The 15,913-nt window shown below is 39.7% G+C and overlaps 1 protein-coding gene across 7 annotated transcripts in view; it reads left to right on the top strand.

The window, feature by feature from the left end:
- The window catches only part of arhgef10la (Rho guanine nucleotide exchange factor (GEF) 10-like a), a 154,621-nt gene that overhangs the window by 125,604 nt on the left and 13,104 nt on the right, over positions 1-15,913 (top strand). For all 7 annotated transcript variants that reach the window (XM_086149999.1, XM_086149994.1, XM_086149998.1 and 4 more), the window contains 3 exons: positions 453-667; positions 3,279-3,436; positions 8,488-8,630. In XM_086149999.1, the coding sequence (XP_086006125.1) occupies positions 453-667; positions 3,279-3,436; positions 8,488-8,630 (516 nt within the window). The remainder of the gene's footprint in view (positions 1-452; positions 668-3,278; positions 3,437-8,487; positions 8,631-15,913) is intronic.

The following is a 15,913-nucleotide window of genomic DNA, read 5'->3' as shown; positions in this document are numbered from 1 at the left end:
TGTATCAATTGTCAGTTTAATTATCTGAAAAAAAAGAATGTACATTACGCTTCTCTGATTTGTTTGCCATGGCAATGGCTATATCGCTTGATCTTGTAAAAACCTTTATTGTTAAAGCAACTCAGAACCTTTCAAATACTTACAACAGCTCATGTCTCTTTGATTAAAAGATTGCAGAGTTATGAAAGCTGTTTGATGTTCAAGAAAGGGACATTGTGAGTCCGTTGCATAATGTGTTTAAAATTCCAAGACATGTAGAAAACAAGTGGAGGGACTGCAAACAAGATCTGAAAGGACAATTGATTTGATTTTTTTTCCTCCCTCATATACATATGCTGGAAACATTATCTACTCCGACAGTCTTATTTTTTGTATCGAATGACTATTTTCCTCGTGCCGCTTGACATAGGCGATCAAGGTGTATTCAGCCTCTTTTTTCTTTATCCTCACAGGTGGCTGGTGGAGATGAAGGTTCTCAAGGACAGATAGAGATATTTTCCCTCAACCGACCAACGCCGAGGCCTGTGAAGAGCCTCCAAGTAGGCTCTGCTGTCCGATGTTTGGAATATGTGCTGGAACCTTCTGTGTCTCAGGAGGTTGAGACTGGAGCTCCAAAGGCCCCACCAGGCATTGGCCCCATCATCTGTGCAGGATTGGATGATGGACGGTAAGATACAAATATTGAAGACGGGAATAGATTCCTAAAATTAAAAATATCTTGGGAAGATCAGGACAATTATTATGTGTATGAAGGGTTCTCTTAAATCCAGTTAATAGTAACTGGACTTGATTGTCAAAGGGGGTTGTTGTGTTAATGGGGGTGTCGTTCGGTGATACACCTTCTGAGGACATATCTGGATTCAAATTTTAATCCAGACCCACAACACCCCTTTAATGTATTTTCCACACAACTCTTCAATTTGCATAACAACCCATTGTAATTTAGACCGGCCCCCACCCCTGGGGGTTATATTCAGAAAGTCCCCACAGTCCATTTGAACTGCAAGCCTATCAGACAAGATGTGAAATGCCTTCAAAGGAAGAAAGTCAAGTCCAGTTGTTACCAGATAAAGATTATGACAAGAAGACAGATATCACCAAGATCATATGCACAAAACAAGGACTTTATGTCACAAGTTACATTAAAAACGAAATAATGTATCATAATAAAAATGCATTGTGAAGACCATTTGGATTTCATGATGGCAATGTTTCTTTTGCTCCTCTTGTTTAATTTCATCTTGCTTTATCATCCATGTATCAATCTGTAGGAGCAATTTTTTTTCATCCTCTTATTATTATTATTAATAATAAGAGTTTTTGTTGTTGTTGTTTTTGTTTATTTAGACCTGCATCCAAATATTACAGAACATCAATTATATTGCTCTAATAAAATGCTAAATAGCTGCAGCCTTAATAAAGACTGACTTCTCAGCACTTCCACCAAGTAGAATATATGAATGTAGGGTTCAACCCCTGTCTGTCACTCCAGCTATACTGTTGCTGAAAAGGGCTTGGAAAAGACCTGTAAAATGATCTTTGGAAAAGATTGAACATTATGTGGTTATTAAGTCTTAAATAAATAGTGACCTCTGGTGACTGACACTGACTAGAAGCAAGGGGATTGCTGGGAGATTGTTAATGGGGTTAAGGCCAGCAGGGGCGTCACTGGGGTTGTGTGGCGCAGGGAGTTTGAGCGGTCGTCCTTGGAAGTGAACATTCCTCATTCGATTCTCACGCTACTCTTAGCCTGTCAAAGTGTTTTTCAGCAAGACACTGAACCACTCTCCTTATCTGGTTGTGGTTCATAATAATTTATCCTTTATTAATCCGTCAATTAATTCTCTGCAATTAACCCATCATAGATGAACCATGAGCAGTAGGCTGCCGTCCACCGCCAGTGAGGGGTTCAGTGTCTTGCTCATCAACACTTTGACACACTAGGAGGAGCCGGGAATCAAACTAGGAATGGTCGGTTCAAAAGACGATTGCTCTACCTCCTGCACTACCACAATGTATTGATGCTGTGTCAAAATATCTGTGTTTATCGAGGCTAGTCATTGCTGAGTGATATAACCTGTGACACACTCACAAAATCAAAGAAAAAAAGGGCCTCAAAGCTCATCGCACACCTCTAACACCCTTTACAGAAAATATATAGTTCAGCTCAGACTGCCTGAAACTGTTTTTTGATTGACCATGCACCATATCTGAAAGGAGAAGGGGAGTTTGGAGGAGAGTACCTGAGTCTAGCTGATGATGGCAACTGACAAAGCAGAGGGTCTGAGTTCTCTGGCCTGGGGTCAGGCAAGGGTTGAGGCAGAGAAGGGTTCATGAGTTTGTGCTGCAGTATCAGTGGAATGGTAGAAATGAGCTGCAGCTGGTGTTCGTGATGCCAGTACTCATCTCTACTCCTGCAATTATGTGCAGAGACACGGGGGGTGGGGGGTGGGCTGGCTGATGCGCGGGGCGTGACAGTGTTGATAAGAATGAGAAAAAATTCGATTTAATGGAAATATGATTTATGGTGAGAAATTAAGAACAGAGAGCACAGATGCGATTCTCTCCGAATACTCATTGTTCTCAATGCACCTTTTGTCTAAATAATCTCCTCATTCATTTGCTTCTATGCTCCCCTGATATTTCTCGCAGTATAGATTCGCCTGTCACTATTTAATCAAAGTAAGGAATCCGATTTGATACAGAGGTGCCACATCAATACTCATACTACACTGTTCAGATCAGTCTTTCATTTTCCAATCAATAAACCTTCTGATCCTTCTGTTTATCATGGATGATAAGATTAATTTCGGAATCCCTGTTAATTTTAGGGAGAGTGAAAACTCTGGATTTTTGAGATCTAAGCTTCATGCGTCCTGATTCCATTAAGAGTAATATTGAATCTTCCAAAGAAGAGCCTAAATCAGACACATGTCAGTGTTTATGCTTAGTCATTCTCTTCCTGAAGAAAAATGAGTCAAATGAAATAATAGCTCAGCATTTTAGCTTACAGAAAATGCTGTCAGCTTCGATGAGGCTTCATATTTTCCTCTCCCAGAGAAACTAACAATGATGTACATTTGTCATTCTGAACACAACAATAAAATGCAGTGAAGTTCAGATGGCATTTCAAACATGAGAAAGACAGAGTGGTTGCACATACACAATGCTTTGCTCCAAAGTGCACTGTTAAATCAAACCGCATGAAAACGAGCCACTCCGTCATTTCAAATGACACCCATTTATCATGTTGGCTTCTGCTGGTTTTCTTCCTCTAGAATCCTGGTCTATGGTAGCTTGGACACAGCTGCACACTGTCTGCTGACGCTCCACAATGCTGAGGGCTGCCCCGTGCTCTGCCTGAAGCACTCTTCCTGCTTCCTGTTCGCAGGCCTCAGGAACGGGACATTGATGGTTTATGGACGAAATAAGAGTGGTAAGGTACCTCCAAGGTTGCTCTGTTGTAACAGTGACAGACAGTTGATGTCTGTGACAGTCATTCTTTTCACCCCATAAGAGATTGGCTTTAGGAAAGAGAAGGTATTATATTTACCCTGCGTATGATACACAGTAACTTGAATGTGATGTGGGCGTTTTGGTTTATTTGTCATGATTTTGTGGCAGTGTAGTGGCGCAGTGGTTAGCACTTTCACCTCACAGGATGAGGGTCCCTGGTTTGATCACAACAGGTTGATTGTGTATGGAGATGGCATTTTCTTGCCCATTTCGTCGTGGATTTACTCCAGGTTTTCTGGTTTTCACCCAAGAGTCTGTCTGAAAATTTTCAAAACATAATCTAGAAACCTGTAATAATTACAAGAAATTCCCCAAATTAATGAGCAAGTGTCCCCGCCCCCGCACATCAGAAAGCATTTTGCCCGAAAAGAAAACCCTAACCCTCTTTACATTAGTGTGAAGCCGAATCTGAGTAAGATATAAATATAAGTTAAAAAGATGGCTCGGTAAGTCAAAGTCCATTTAATTTAAAGTAATGTCAGATAACTTTATTGAACGATGGTGTTCGATGATTTTCAGGGCTGGTTGGACATTGACCCCTTGGAATCAGAGTTTCAATTGTAAGAATTCAAAAGAGTATCTTCCTTGACTATTCCATATTCAAAGTGGTAAGGTTTCATATCTCATCGCCATTCTTCTCGCTCTCAAAATGACACGAATACACACCAACAAATACTGAGGAACGTATTTAGCCCAGAAAGAACTTACATTTGTTTTTCAGAACTTTAAATTCTGGTGCTTTAATCCATTTTAATACAAGTTGCTCATCAAGAGAATAACAAGAAAAAGAAGAGAATTATTCTCTTAAGGTCAATGTTTTTTCTTCTTATTATTTTTTTTTAACTTAGTCTAGTCTCATATTTTTTCAAAAAATGACAACCATTTGTGGTCTTGCCTTTATTTTTATTCAAAGGCCATGTGCCTGTTCTTTATAATGAAAAGTTCTGATGCTTTGTTGGAAAAGTCGTCCTTATTTTTTTATTTATTTATCTTATTTATCTTACTCTATATTGCAAAGGGACGGCCGCAACAAGCACCTGGCAGCTCACATACTCCCCCTTCAGGTGTGGCACATTACTGCCTGCCTCACCCTGCAGTTTTTTGTCCAATCAGCAAGAATAATTCTGTCACGCACTGGCATGAAAGACATTCCACAAGTTGTAGAAGGTCATGGTGTATGATTAATCTTTCTACAAACATTATTTGAGAGGCAATGTGCATGCATAGATGAGGTAAGGCCAGAGAATGCCCAAATTCAGTGATTTTTATTTAAGAAAGTGTTATCATATTTAATGTGAAGATATTACAACATTCTAAATTTTGTTATAATTTTACATTTTTAATATTCATTGAAAATATTTAATAGATACATTTCAAACTATGTGTTTGTGATGAGAATAATTAGCTCTTAATCTTTTCAAAATAGGTTCCAATGCGATGTTTTATTTATTTTTTTCCAGTAAATCCATTGACAAACAGAATGTAAAACCATGAAGCGGCGCCTCAATTTTACTTTCACTTTCACAATTAATCTTATCACTTTCTCTTTGCACTCATACAGTTCTTTCTCCTTGTGCCTTTCAACGACAGCAGTATGGAAGTATCGCTTTGCCACAAGGTCGATTGCATGTCATGTAACACTTCTTAGTGGCGGCTTGTGGGCTTTACAGTCAGTGTTGCACAATCATGGGGTTCCTCTTACCTGAACACAGTAATATGTCAATCCGCCTGCCTTCCTGTGTGCTCCCCCTCTGCTCCTGAGAAAAAAGGATGATTAATTACGCCCAGCATCCGCATACAGATAAAATATTGTTATTCACCCCTACTCTATGGAAAAGCAATGGAGGGTTCCGGGAACTGTGTTTTGTAGAATCAGTTTATGCGTTTTGTCCTTGACTGGTGAGGCGCCACATGTCAAAAACATGTCAGCAACAGCCAGGAAACACGGAGGCTGAGACTCATGTAAGGAGGCATATGAATACACTCAGCATATTGTTGTTTTGCCATTCATGCGCACCAGCTTTACTTGTGGAGAGAAACCCACATCAAACATAGTGACAACTCCTGGGGAAAGTATTTAGCAAAGCAAGTCTGAGGTGTTTGGTTTGGGTGTGACAAGCCTATGTGCAAAGCAAAGAAAAGCCCTGGCATTACCTTGCTTTGTGTTGTGGACTCGAGGGACATTTTATCAGAGTCATATTTTTAAAAGACGGAAAAGTGACCTTTACATCATGCCAACCAATTAACCTGTGGAAGTCAGAAAAGCAATGAAAGGCAAAAATAAACAACTCAAAATGTTAATTAAATGGCTGGGTGCACACCCTTCTCTAATTTTGCTTCATTAATGCATAGCGAAGAAAATGCTTACTTACTTCGTAATGTGCTTCTTTGGGAGCTGCAATGTGCGGCCTGTGATTAACTCAAAAGAAGGAGGTCCGCTTTATTTCGCATTGATTAAGTACCAAAGTTCAGAAAGAAAAAAAGAGAACTGAGAAGAAAACACTAGAAAAATTCATGTGTAGGCCCTTCATTGTTATCATCACAACCCTTGCGTGTCACAAGGCCTAACATTTCAACCTGCTGCACTGTCGTTCACATCCCTACATGTCGTAGGACCAGATAATACTTGTATGATATACAGTTACCAAGGTGTGGCGGAATGAGGAAAGATAATAGAGACAAAGGCAAGTTCAAACTTTATTCCTCAAGACCTTAACAAAAACTAACAAGGGTACACCTTACACCAGAAACCCCTTGAACGTAAACCCTGCCCCAGGCTCGCAGTCCTATAGGCACCATCCCTAGTGTCGACCCCAGTTTGCATCATTCCGTTAACCTTGAAGCTAATCTCCACATGACATTTTAAAACATGTCTTAAAATGCCGTTCTTTGCTTTGATTCAAGCAAACCAACTGCACATGTGCTGCAGAAGGTGTTTACTAATAACTATGTATAAAATCTACTGAATATCATCCAAATCAGTGCTGTCTAATGGAGCTGCAGTTTGAGGCTGCATATCATCAGATTTCATCAGATAATGCATTATTATCAAGGTAGCATTTATGTGTGATCCGTTTGATATTTCCAGTGTCTGCTGATGACCAGCCAGATTATCTGTATTCAGGTTCAAAATCGGTTTAGATCTGGGGAGTTATGTAACAATTATTCAGTTCTAAACCAATGACTGTGGCCAGCATTAACCCGATAAAAGCACACAGTAGTACAGCTCAGGGTCACTGATGTTTGAGCTAACACTCACAGTGTAAGGCAGAAATGGTTTGGAGAACTGAGCACATCATGGGTCAGAAAAATATATGCATGTGGCCCAAATCTGGGGTTGGCCTCAACCAGTGTATTTTGTTTCAGGCCAGTTTAACTCTTTGAATCAAATGATTCTTTTGCTTCATTGGCTTTCCTCAAGGCAGATAATTCTTGTCCAGAGGTTATTAGTTAAGATTTTAGGTGTCTGATTGGGTTGCTTCTGAATTCTCATCGCTTCAGAGAAGCATGACACCAAAGGTGACTGTCCACATAAGCCCAATTTATAGCTGTTGTCCAAGTTTTCCATTAGGGGTAGAACCTATTATTTGGTTGAGGTTCCAGGCAAGCGAAACAAAAATTTATAAGAACCCAGTAGAACACTGATTGATCCCAGTAAATCGTCACTAGAATCATTACTGAGCAGCATCCATCGACCAAATCATTATATGTTTTATTCCAAGGACTGCTTGATTTTAGAGTAGAATATAACTCATATCTGGCGACTGCAAACACAGCAGGAGCCAGCAGGAGGTGGAAGGCATTGCTGCTTGAGTCAGCAGTTAATCCCCTTGCAGAGTGGAGAGCACCGTGTTGAATGCTTTGCCGATCCCCAGTGTACATCGTTTCGTCTTTTCAGCAGATGCAAATGGACTGCAGCAGGGCAGTAATTCTGTGTGTATGTCCAGGAGCGAACCGGGACCTACCTACCTGGAATTAAGAGACCACCACTGAAGTTATAATACTGGAGGTTCACCGCTGGCCTGATGGGAAGGTTGCTTCGGGGCCCGGTCTGAATTAACTGCAGTTAATTTTTTTAAAGGCAATGGGCCAGATAAATGACATGAAAGATTTGCAGTTGGAACTGTTGCATTGGAGTCTGCAGGGGTCTGTGCTGATCTGGTCGCACTGAAATTGTCTGATTGACTCACGTCCACTGTTTCATTATTCAAACTTGGCTCGTAAAGAAAAATCATCTCCAGAAAAAGTGTTTCATTGGACTCAGAGATGGTGGGGGCAATGAGATGACCTGGTGCCAAAAGCAAGGCTATGTTGAGATGAGTGAAATCTGATACCATGTAATGGAAAAACCAATAAAGCAACCTCTTTGCTGGTGTGAAGTTAAAGGAGAGCTTTCTGAAAGAGATTTGAGCTATCAGCCCCAAACAGGGGACCCCCAAGAGTGTACACCACCAGGGGTAAATCTTATTTTCCCAGTCTTTTCACAGATCTCAGTATATTTAGAGGACTACTGTGGGTGCTAGAAGTTGTATAAAGTCTTTGTTGCTTTGCACAACATCTGATAAACCTAGCTGGCCATAAAGACCACAAGTCTGAGAATGATTTTAAAAAATGGGGCAAGAAGGAAAGAGGTGAAGTAATCAGACCTCTGTAGCCTCCTCCTCATCTCTGAACAAGTTAGATCAGGGTTAGCATTTCGTATTTGCAATTTCCACAAAAAGTTTAATCTTATTGCGGACTGTTGATAGTGTTACTTGTTAACAGTAAAGATGAGATTTGGAATAACAAGAATGAAATGGGGTTGATATGTGATGATTTCCTATCCTTTATAACTAGGTATTGTGTGTTTTAATTATTTTCCTTGATAATTCAACTGGAGATTGACTGTAGCTTTTAACTTGTCGTTTTCAAGTATATTTATTTCCCTATATTTATCATATTTGTCTGTTTTTTGGTTGTTGTTTTTTTCAGATGACCTCTGGGACCTTGATTCTTGCAGAAGTGTCCACTTGGGTACAGAACCAGTGAAAACGCTGTTGGTGCTGGATGACTCAGTGTGGGCAAGCTGTGCGAACTGTGTCACAGTTGTGGACATCTCCAGCCTTGCCACTCAGGTACAGAACTCAAACAGCGCCTGACATGTACTGCTCTCCATTAGCTTATTACAGCTAACAAAGAAGGTTTGACTTGACTAAATGTAGAAAATTCAGTTATACATGAAAATGTGAGAGCCAAAACTTAACTGTTTGGTTGATTAGGACCCTGATATTATGCATACGGGTCAAAGGCATTCATCAATTCTGCACAAATTTCACTTTTAAGATTGACATTTTAGTCTCAGAGTTCATTTCATTTGTGTGGTTTATTGAGGTCTTGTAATTTGATGGGGTCAATTTTTAGAATATTTCATAGTTTTCATTAGTTTCTTGTCCTGAAACTGATTTAAAACCCTTTGTCACACTAAAGGAATGGACATCACTGCCTCCCTTCATCAATTCAAATGCAATATTTAAAAAAGTCAAGGGATCAGTACAAATTTTAGCCCAAACTAATAAGAAAATATGCATAAAATGCTATTTTTGTATTATCCATCTCCTCTCTAATGGGCCTCAGATGAAAACATAGATCCTCAAAGTACTTGCGCTTCAAGAATCAGACCGTCTGTTTCATTTTCTGATTAATTCTGTCCATCAAAGCTGGTACAGAAGAATATTGATTAATAAATATAAATATATTAATATGTTAGGCACCATATCAAGGCAGGACCATCAATGCAAATCCTTCTTTTTCTGAATGCCATTCTTAAAACTCACATTTGAATTTAGCACAGCAACAAGAGATGCTCAGTTGTGACTAGCTTCTCTTTATGTCCTTCTGACAAGTCGGACTCCTGTTTTTATATTTCATTTTGAGTGAAATCCTCACTCTATCTGACTGATTAAGACCTACTTTACCTCTCTTTGAAAAAGAAAAAAGCCAACCCAGGATTTCCAATATCTATTTCTTGATTAAGTCTGTGTGCATATCAACACTTGAAATATGCACTAAAATTCAGTAATTGGAGTTCATCCTTTCAACAACCATAACATAATCCTGACCATACGCAACCAGGCTAACGGTGTTTCTTTGAAAATAATTTTTTTTCTTATTTTAGAGAAAATAGGATGATTCTTGAATCCAGATGAAAATTACCACCATTGTGGGTAACATCTTGCCTATCGCCCAAGCCCAGCTACAACCATGGGTGCAGGATAAGTGGTACAGAAAATGAATGAATGAATTTCTATTTATTGGTCAATATTTTTATGGTCATCAGAGTAAGAAGTGAAATGACATTTATGACACATGCAGCAGCGATGCACAGAGGAGCTCAGCAGATGGGGGATATTGTAAATGATTGTAGTACAGATGTGTTCTTCTGGTAGTTTCTAAGTATCACTGTGATACAGATTTGGTACAGCAATATGTTTCAGCACAGCATCCATCCAAAGTTGTAGTGCCACCTCACTGTACTGGAACAGGTGCACTTTCTGTGTGGCAACATGATTTTAACATACTCATTATGTAAAAGTGTGAATTAAATTAAGAGATTTTGTTACTGCGCTGATTTCTATTGATGATAGACAACATCACCCAAACCATAACTCATTCTTGATCCTAATTTTAATCAGCAAGTCAATATAGGAGGTGGGTCCTCAAAATTGGGTGCCTTTATACAGTCCCCAATCGGCAACAAAAACATGGCCACACACACCACACCCACACCCACACACAGATGTGGCTATCAGTATGTGGGCCTCTTTAGCGACAAAAAAGGCCTGACTTTAAACAGCACAAACTAGACACGAACTCCAAATCACAGAATAAATCCTGTGGGCTCCTGCATTTCTGACCCAACACAGCATGACCTAAAAGTGTAGCAGCTCCCATGCTTTGTAAGACTTCCCAAATTTTCAAGCCATCCACGCTCAAAAAAATAAAAACAACAATAGTTTCTTCTATATTTTGTGTTTCATGCAGGGTTTGAGGTAATGTCCATGTGTTTTATTTAAAAAAAAACAAAAAAAAAACGATTTTTGCACTTACTCTATACAGCAAGCATTCTTATTTTCGAAAGAAAACTGATATATACTGTACTGAGCCATTGCATGAACAGCAAATCATTCCCTCTTGGCGATTCAAACATTTTTTGAGCTGTTGCCCATGGATATAGCATGTGAAACTCATCTTCGAAAAGCCAACCTGCTTTTTCTCACTTTAATGCTTTGGATTTTTGGGTTGGCTCCAAGGATCATCTATTCATCTGTATCGTTAGAGGTATGCAGAAGGACGAGTTGTTTGGCTCATGAAGTCAATTATGAATGACAGAAAACAAGCTCCTATGGGCACTGTTAATATGGCATTCAGAGGCCACCCTGCAAACCATTACCATTTAATTATAGCTCGCAGATGTGTGATGTAGCTATGCTAGTGGCTAGAATGCATGAACTGAAAAAGAAGCACAGTCGAGCAAACCACACAAGAAATATATATTTAGTTAACGCACAAAAGATAAGGGCCTAGGTTTTCTTCTTCTTCTTCTTTCGGCTTTTCCCTTCAGGGGTCGCCACCGTGAATCAACCTTCCACATGTAACCCTATTCTCTGTATACTCCTCTCACACCAACTACCTCCATATCCTCTCTCACTACATCCATAAATCTTCTCTTTGGTCTTCCTCGAGACCCCCTGCCAGGGAGCTCCAATTTCAGCATCCATCTACTAACATATTCACTATCCCACCTCTGTGTATGACCCAACCATCTCAGTTCGGCTTCTCTGACCTTCTCTCCAAAACATATAACATGTGCTGTTCCTCTGATAGACTTATTCCTGATCCTATCCATCCTGGTCACTCCCAAAGAGAACCTTAACATCTGATGAAGCTTTATAAAGCACCTGCTTAGGACCATGCCCTGCTTAGGGCTGCTAGGGATTGTAATTCATTCACTGATGTTTTGAGAAAAACAACAACTCTTGGCATACATCTGAAAATGGGTCCCTTGATGAGCTCACTGGTGCTGTTTGGTTGAACCCAAGCTATTATTGCACTGCCAGGTTTTGGTGACATTTAACAGTCAGAGAATTTTCTAAAGTTTCCTTTGATGCTTAATCTAGTATATTGTTGAATCCCCTGCTTTTTATTGCCCACACAGGTTGTCCAGTGTCAAAAATAAATGAGAATATTTTCACCAATTACCAGCAAGAAGATAATTAAAACCGCTTTAAAATAATGTATGTTTTTATACTTTTAAAAAGTGTTATTTTTTTAATTGTCATTATTTGTATTTTTGAGATATAACCACAATTATCAATAGAAAGTTCTCTTTCATAAAATATGACAGTAAATACACAAAGACCATTCTTTTTCCTGACACAACTATTAAGGGCATATGTGACTTTCAGTGGTGCCATCTCAGGGTTATGATGCTCTCTAAATCAAGACAAAAATTCCTGCCATAAACAATTTTTATTTGTCTACTTTCTCAAGGTTCTTTGAGAGAAAAAAAATGTTCTATGTATCCAAATCTCTCTCTCTCTTTCTCTCTCTCTTTCTCTCTTTCTCTCCCTTCATATATATATATATATTCAATTTGTAATTCACTTGACTGAGGCATGTAAAGAACAAAATAAAATAAATACAATTGAATAAGGATAGAAATGAACAGAAAAGGTAGAAGGATGAGCCTTTTTTGTTGTACCTGTTCTTGACAATTCATATGTTCCTGAACAGGAACATGTATTTTTATTCATCAATAAGATTATATTTTCTATAATCTTTCAATCTTCTATATTGCAGATGTAGCATTAACTTTGTCCATAGGATCTGTCAGATGTACATAAGGTACATGCTGTTGTGTTCAAATTAAATTCCACAAGGTGATATATATTTGCCCTTATTCAAAATTTTTCCATTACATGTTTTTTCAACAGTCACATCAAAAATGACTTTATGTTGATATAAAGATCGTTCATCATTCTGCTATCATGCAATGCTCAAACCATCATCAAGTTATATTTCATCTTTGAAGTTACAACAAGTGAAAGGACAAGCTGGGGGATCAATACGGACAGATGACTGAGCTGAGCTGAGCTGAGATGAGATGAGCTTAGCCAGGGATGTGCCCTTTAATTCCTTCACCTTTTTTTTCCTTCACCCGGGCCTCAGGAGACATGAGCTTAATCAACTGAGTGGCCACGCATTTGAGACATAGTTCTGGTTCACTGTATTTTCCACAGAGCTGAACAGGTCAGCTCTGGTTGCCTCTACGCTAACATTGCCTTCCACACTAATGTGGACTCATGAGGCCCGACTGCACATGGTGCATATCCAGGGTTTAGGGAAGCAGAACTTGGCACCTGTAGACAGAAATACGACTCGGATTAAGGCTGTGGGTCATAGAGTCGCATTAACTTGATTCCCCTGTTTTTCCCTGTGGATGTTCAGCACTTTGTAAGGTTTTCTGCACATTTTCATTCTTCAAACATGCCTTTTCTATGAATATGCAGTTTTGTTTTGCATCATTTCCTCCTGCACACCCCTGCTTTACATGCGTTTCTCATATCATCATGGTCAATGCTTAGATGACTGTCATTCAGATAACAAGCTTTGATACAGTGTTGTTGGATTTGCCTGCAACAGACACTCAAAGTATCATAAGCACTTACAAATGAGTGTTTGATGCTCTCTTAGCTTTGAACTTAACCGTGTTCGCTTCAAACCAGTGGGGTAAAGTAAAAAAATCTGACAAAACCCCAGTAATACAACGGCTATGAGGAAGGATAGAAATATATTCATAATGAATATATCAAAGTGTTTGGAACCCACTTCATCAGTCAAAAATGTGATTGCATAACAAGTGCACAAAACCTCAAAATTTTACACTTACTAGTTTTACTATAACTAATAAACTGTAATTACAGGCAAATGAATCAGAAACAGCAGTCTGTGAGGCTCAGTTGCAGCATCATTAAATTACTGTAATGTATTTGCAACGTCAACATTATTAGATAGAATAGTTGTTTACATTATTTCAGAAAGCAATCATCTTGTAAAACAGAGGTTCATGGGAAAAGTCAATATCTCCTTTTGTGATTGCAAAAATGTATGGAAACCTCTTCTTCAAGTTAAGCTAACAAACAGAATAAATACAGTTGCAAAAAGAAGTTAGTGGTCCATGCCTATCCTCGCAATGCCAGTCCCAGTGGCCCCCTGTGATGCAGCAGAAACCTAAATACCCCAAGAGGATATATTCCGGTGGGATCATAGTCGTGTCCAACAGGAGTCCGCAGGCTGATGTTTTGTCCCACGACTACCACACTATTATCTTCAGTTGCAGCCTTTGACAAGTGTTGTTGCATCTCATGAGACCCCGAGTGGTCAAGGAACTGCAATGTGTGGTCCTCAATGTGCTCTCTGTATGGGCTACAAACTGACTGGTATGTTAGTAGATCAAGCTTGACAAAGTCAATGTCCACATTAAGGCCTAAGCCAAAGAGTTTAATCCATTCTGTTAATTTCACACTTACAAAAGAGACACATGGACCATTATGTTTCCAATGCCCACATTTCTGCTATTGATTTAGATTTTAATTTCCAAATAGAAAAAGTCAAATTTTTAATTTGCCAGTAAGTCATCATAGTAAAATTGTGTTTGGTGGGGCTGGAAGTAGCTCTAGTGATTGTTTTAGGCATTTATGGAATATTTTGACATATTTTGACAAGTTATGTATGATGAACAATCTCAACACTTGTAGATGAGATTTCGTCACATTAAGTCATGGCGAGGGTCTTGACAGCATCAGGAAAGATCACATTAGTTGCATGGGAAAATTTTACCCTTCTTCTTCTTCCTCTGCCTTTTCCTTTCAGCGGTCGCCACAGCGAATCAACTTTCTCCACCTCACCCTATTCTCTGTATCCTCCTCTATCACACCAACTAACTTCATATCCTCTCTCACTACATCCATAAATCTTCTCTTTGGTCTTCCTCGAGACCTCTTGCCTGGCAGCCCCAATTCCAGCATCCGTCTACCAATATATTCACTATCCCTATATTCACAAACATCATGGTCCATGGAGATTCCTGTCTAACCTCATCTGTCAGCCTGTCCATCATCACTGCGAACAAGAAGGGTCTCAGAGCTGATCCCTGATGGAATCGCACCTCCACCTTGAACCTCTCTGTTACCCCCACAGCAGACTGCACCACTTTCTCTCAGCTAGCATACATGTTCTGCATCATTCTAACATACTTCTCTTCCATTCCAGGTTTCCTCATACAGTACCAGAGCTCCTCTCATGGCACCCTGTCATATGCATTTTCTAGGTCTACAAAAACACAATGCAGCTCCCTCTGGCCTTCTCTGTACTTCTCCATTAGCATTCTTAAAGCAAATACTGTATCTGTAGTACTCTTTCTAGGTATGAAGCCATACTGCTGTTCACAAATGCTGACTTCCGCTCTCATTCTAGTTTCCACTTCTCTTTCCCATAACTTCATTGTATGGCTCATCAACTTTATCCCTCTAGAGTTGTCGCAATTCTGCACATCCCCCTTATTCTTAAAAATAGGCACCATCACACTTCGTCTCCATTTTTCAAGCATCTTCTCACTCTAAGATCCTGTTGAATAATCGAGTCAAAAACTCTACCGATGCCTCTCCTAGACGCTTCCACACATCCACAGGTGTATCAGGAGCGACTGCCTTTCCACTCTTCCCTCTCTTCAATGCCTCCCTCACTTCACCTTTTACTAATCTCTGCCACTTTCTGGTCTACAATAGTCACCCCTTCTACCCTTGCCTCTCTTTCATTTTCCACATTCATCAGCCCTTCAAAGTACTCTTCCCATCACTCTTCCAGCATCTGTCAACACATTTCCCTCTCTATCCTTAATCACCCGGACCTGCTGTCCATCCTTTCCATCATTATCTCTCTAGTTCACCAACCTGTATAGATCATTCTATCCCTCCTCACTGTCCAACCGAGCATACAGGTCATCGTACGCCCTTTGTTTTACCTTTGCTACCTCTATCTTTACTTACGTTGTATCTCTCTGTACTCCTGTCTGTTCTTATCAGTCCTCTCAGTATCCCACTTCTTCTTTGCTAACCACTTTTTCTGTGTGTACTCCTGCACTTCCTCATTCCACCACAAAGTCTCCTTATCCACTTTCCTTCCAGATAACACACCAAGCACTCTCCTACCTGTCTCCCTCATAACACTAGCTGTAGTTGTCCAATCATCTGGAAGCTCACCCTGACCACCCAGACCCTTTCTCAACTCCTCCCTGAAAACCATACAACACTCCTCCTTTTTCAGCTCCCACCACTTTGTCCTCTGCTCTGCCTTTGTC

This window comes from Fistularia commersonii, chromosome 7, assembly GCF_037954325.1.
Source record: "Fistularia commersonii isolate RoL2024-O1a breed Wild chromosome 7, RoL_Fcom_v1.0, whole genome shotgun sequence".
Classification (NCBI taxonomy): domain Eukaryota; kingdom Metazoa; phylum Chordata; class Actinopteri; order Syngnathiformes; family Fistulariidae; genus Fistularia; species Fistularia commersonii.
The sequence above is the reverse complement of the archived record's forward strand: the minus strand, read 5'-3'. Positions and strand labels throughout refer to the sequence as shown.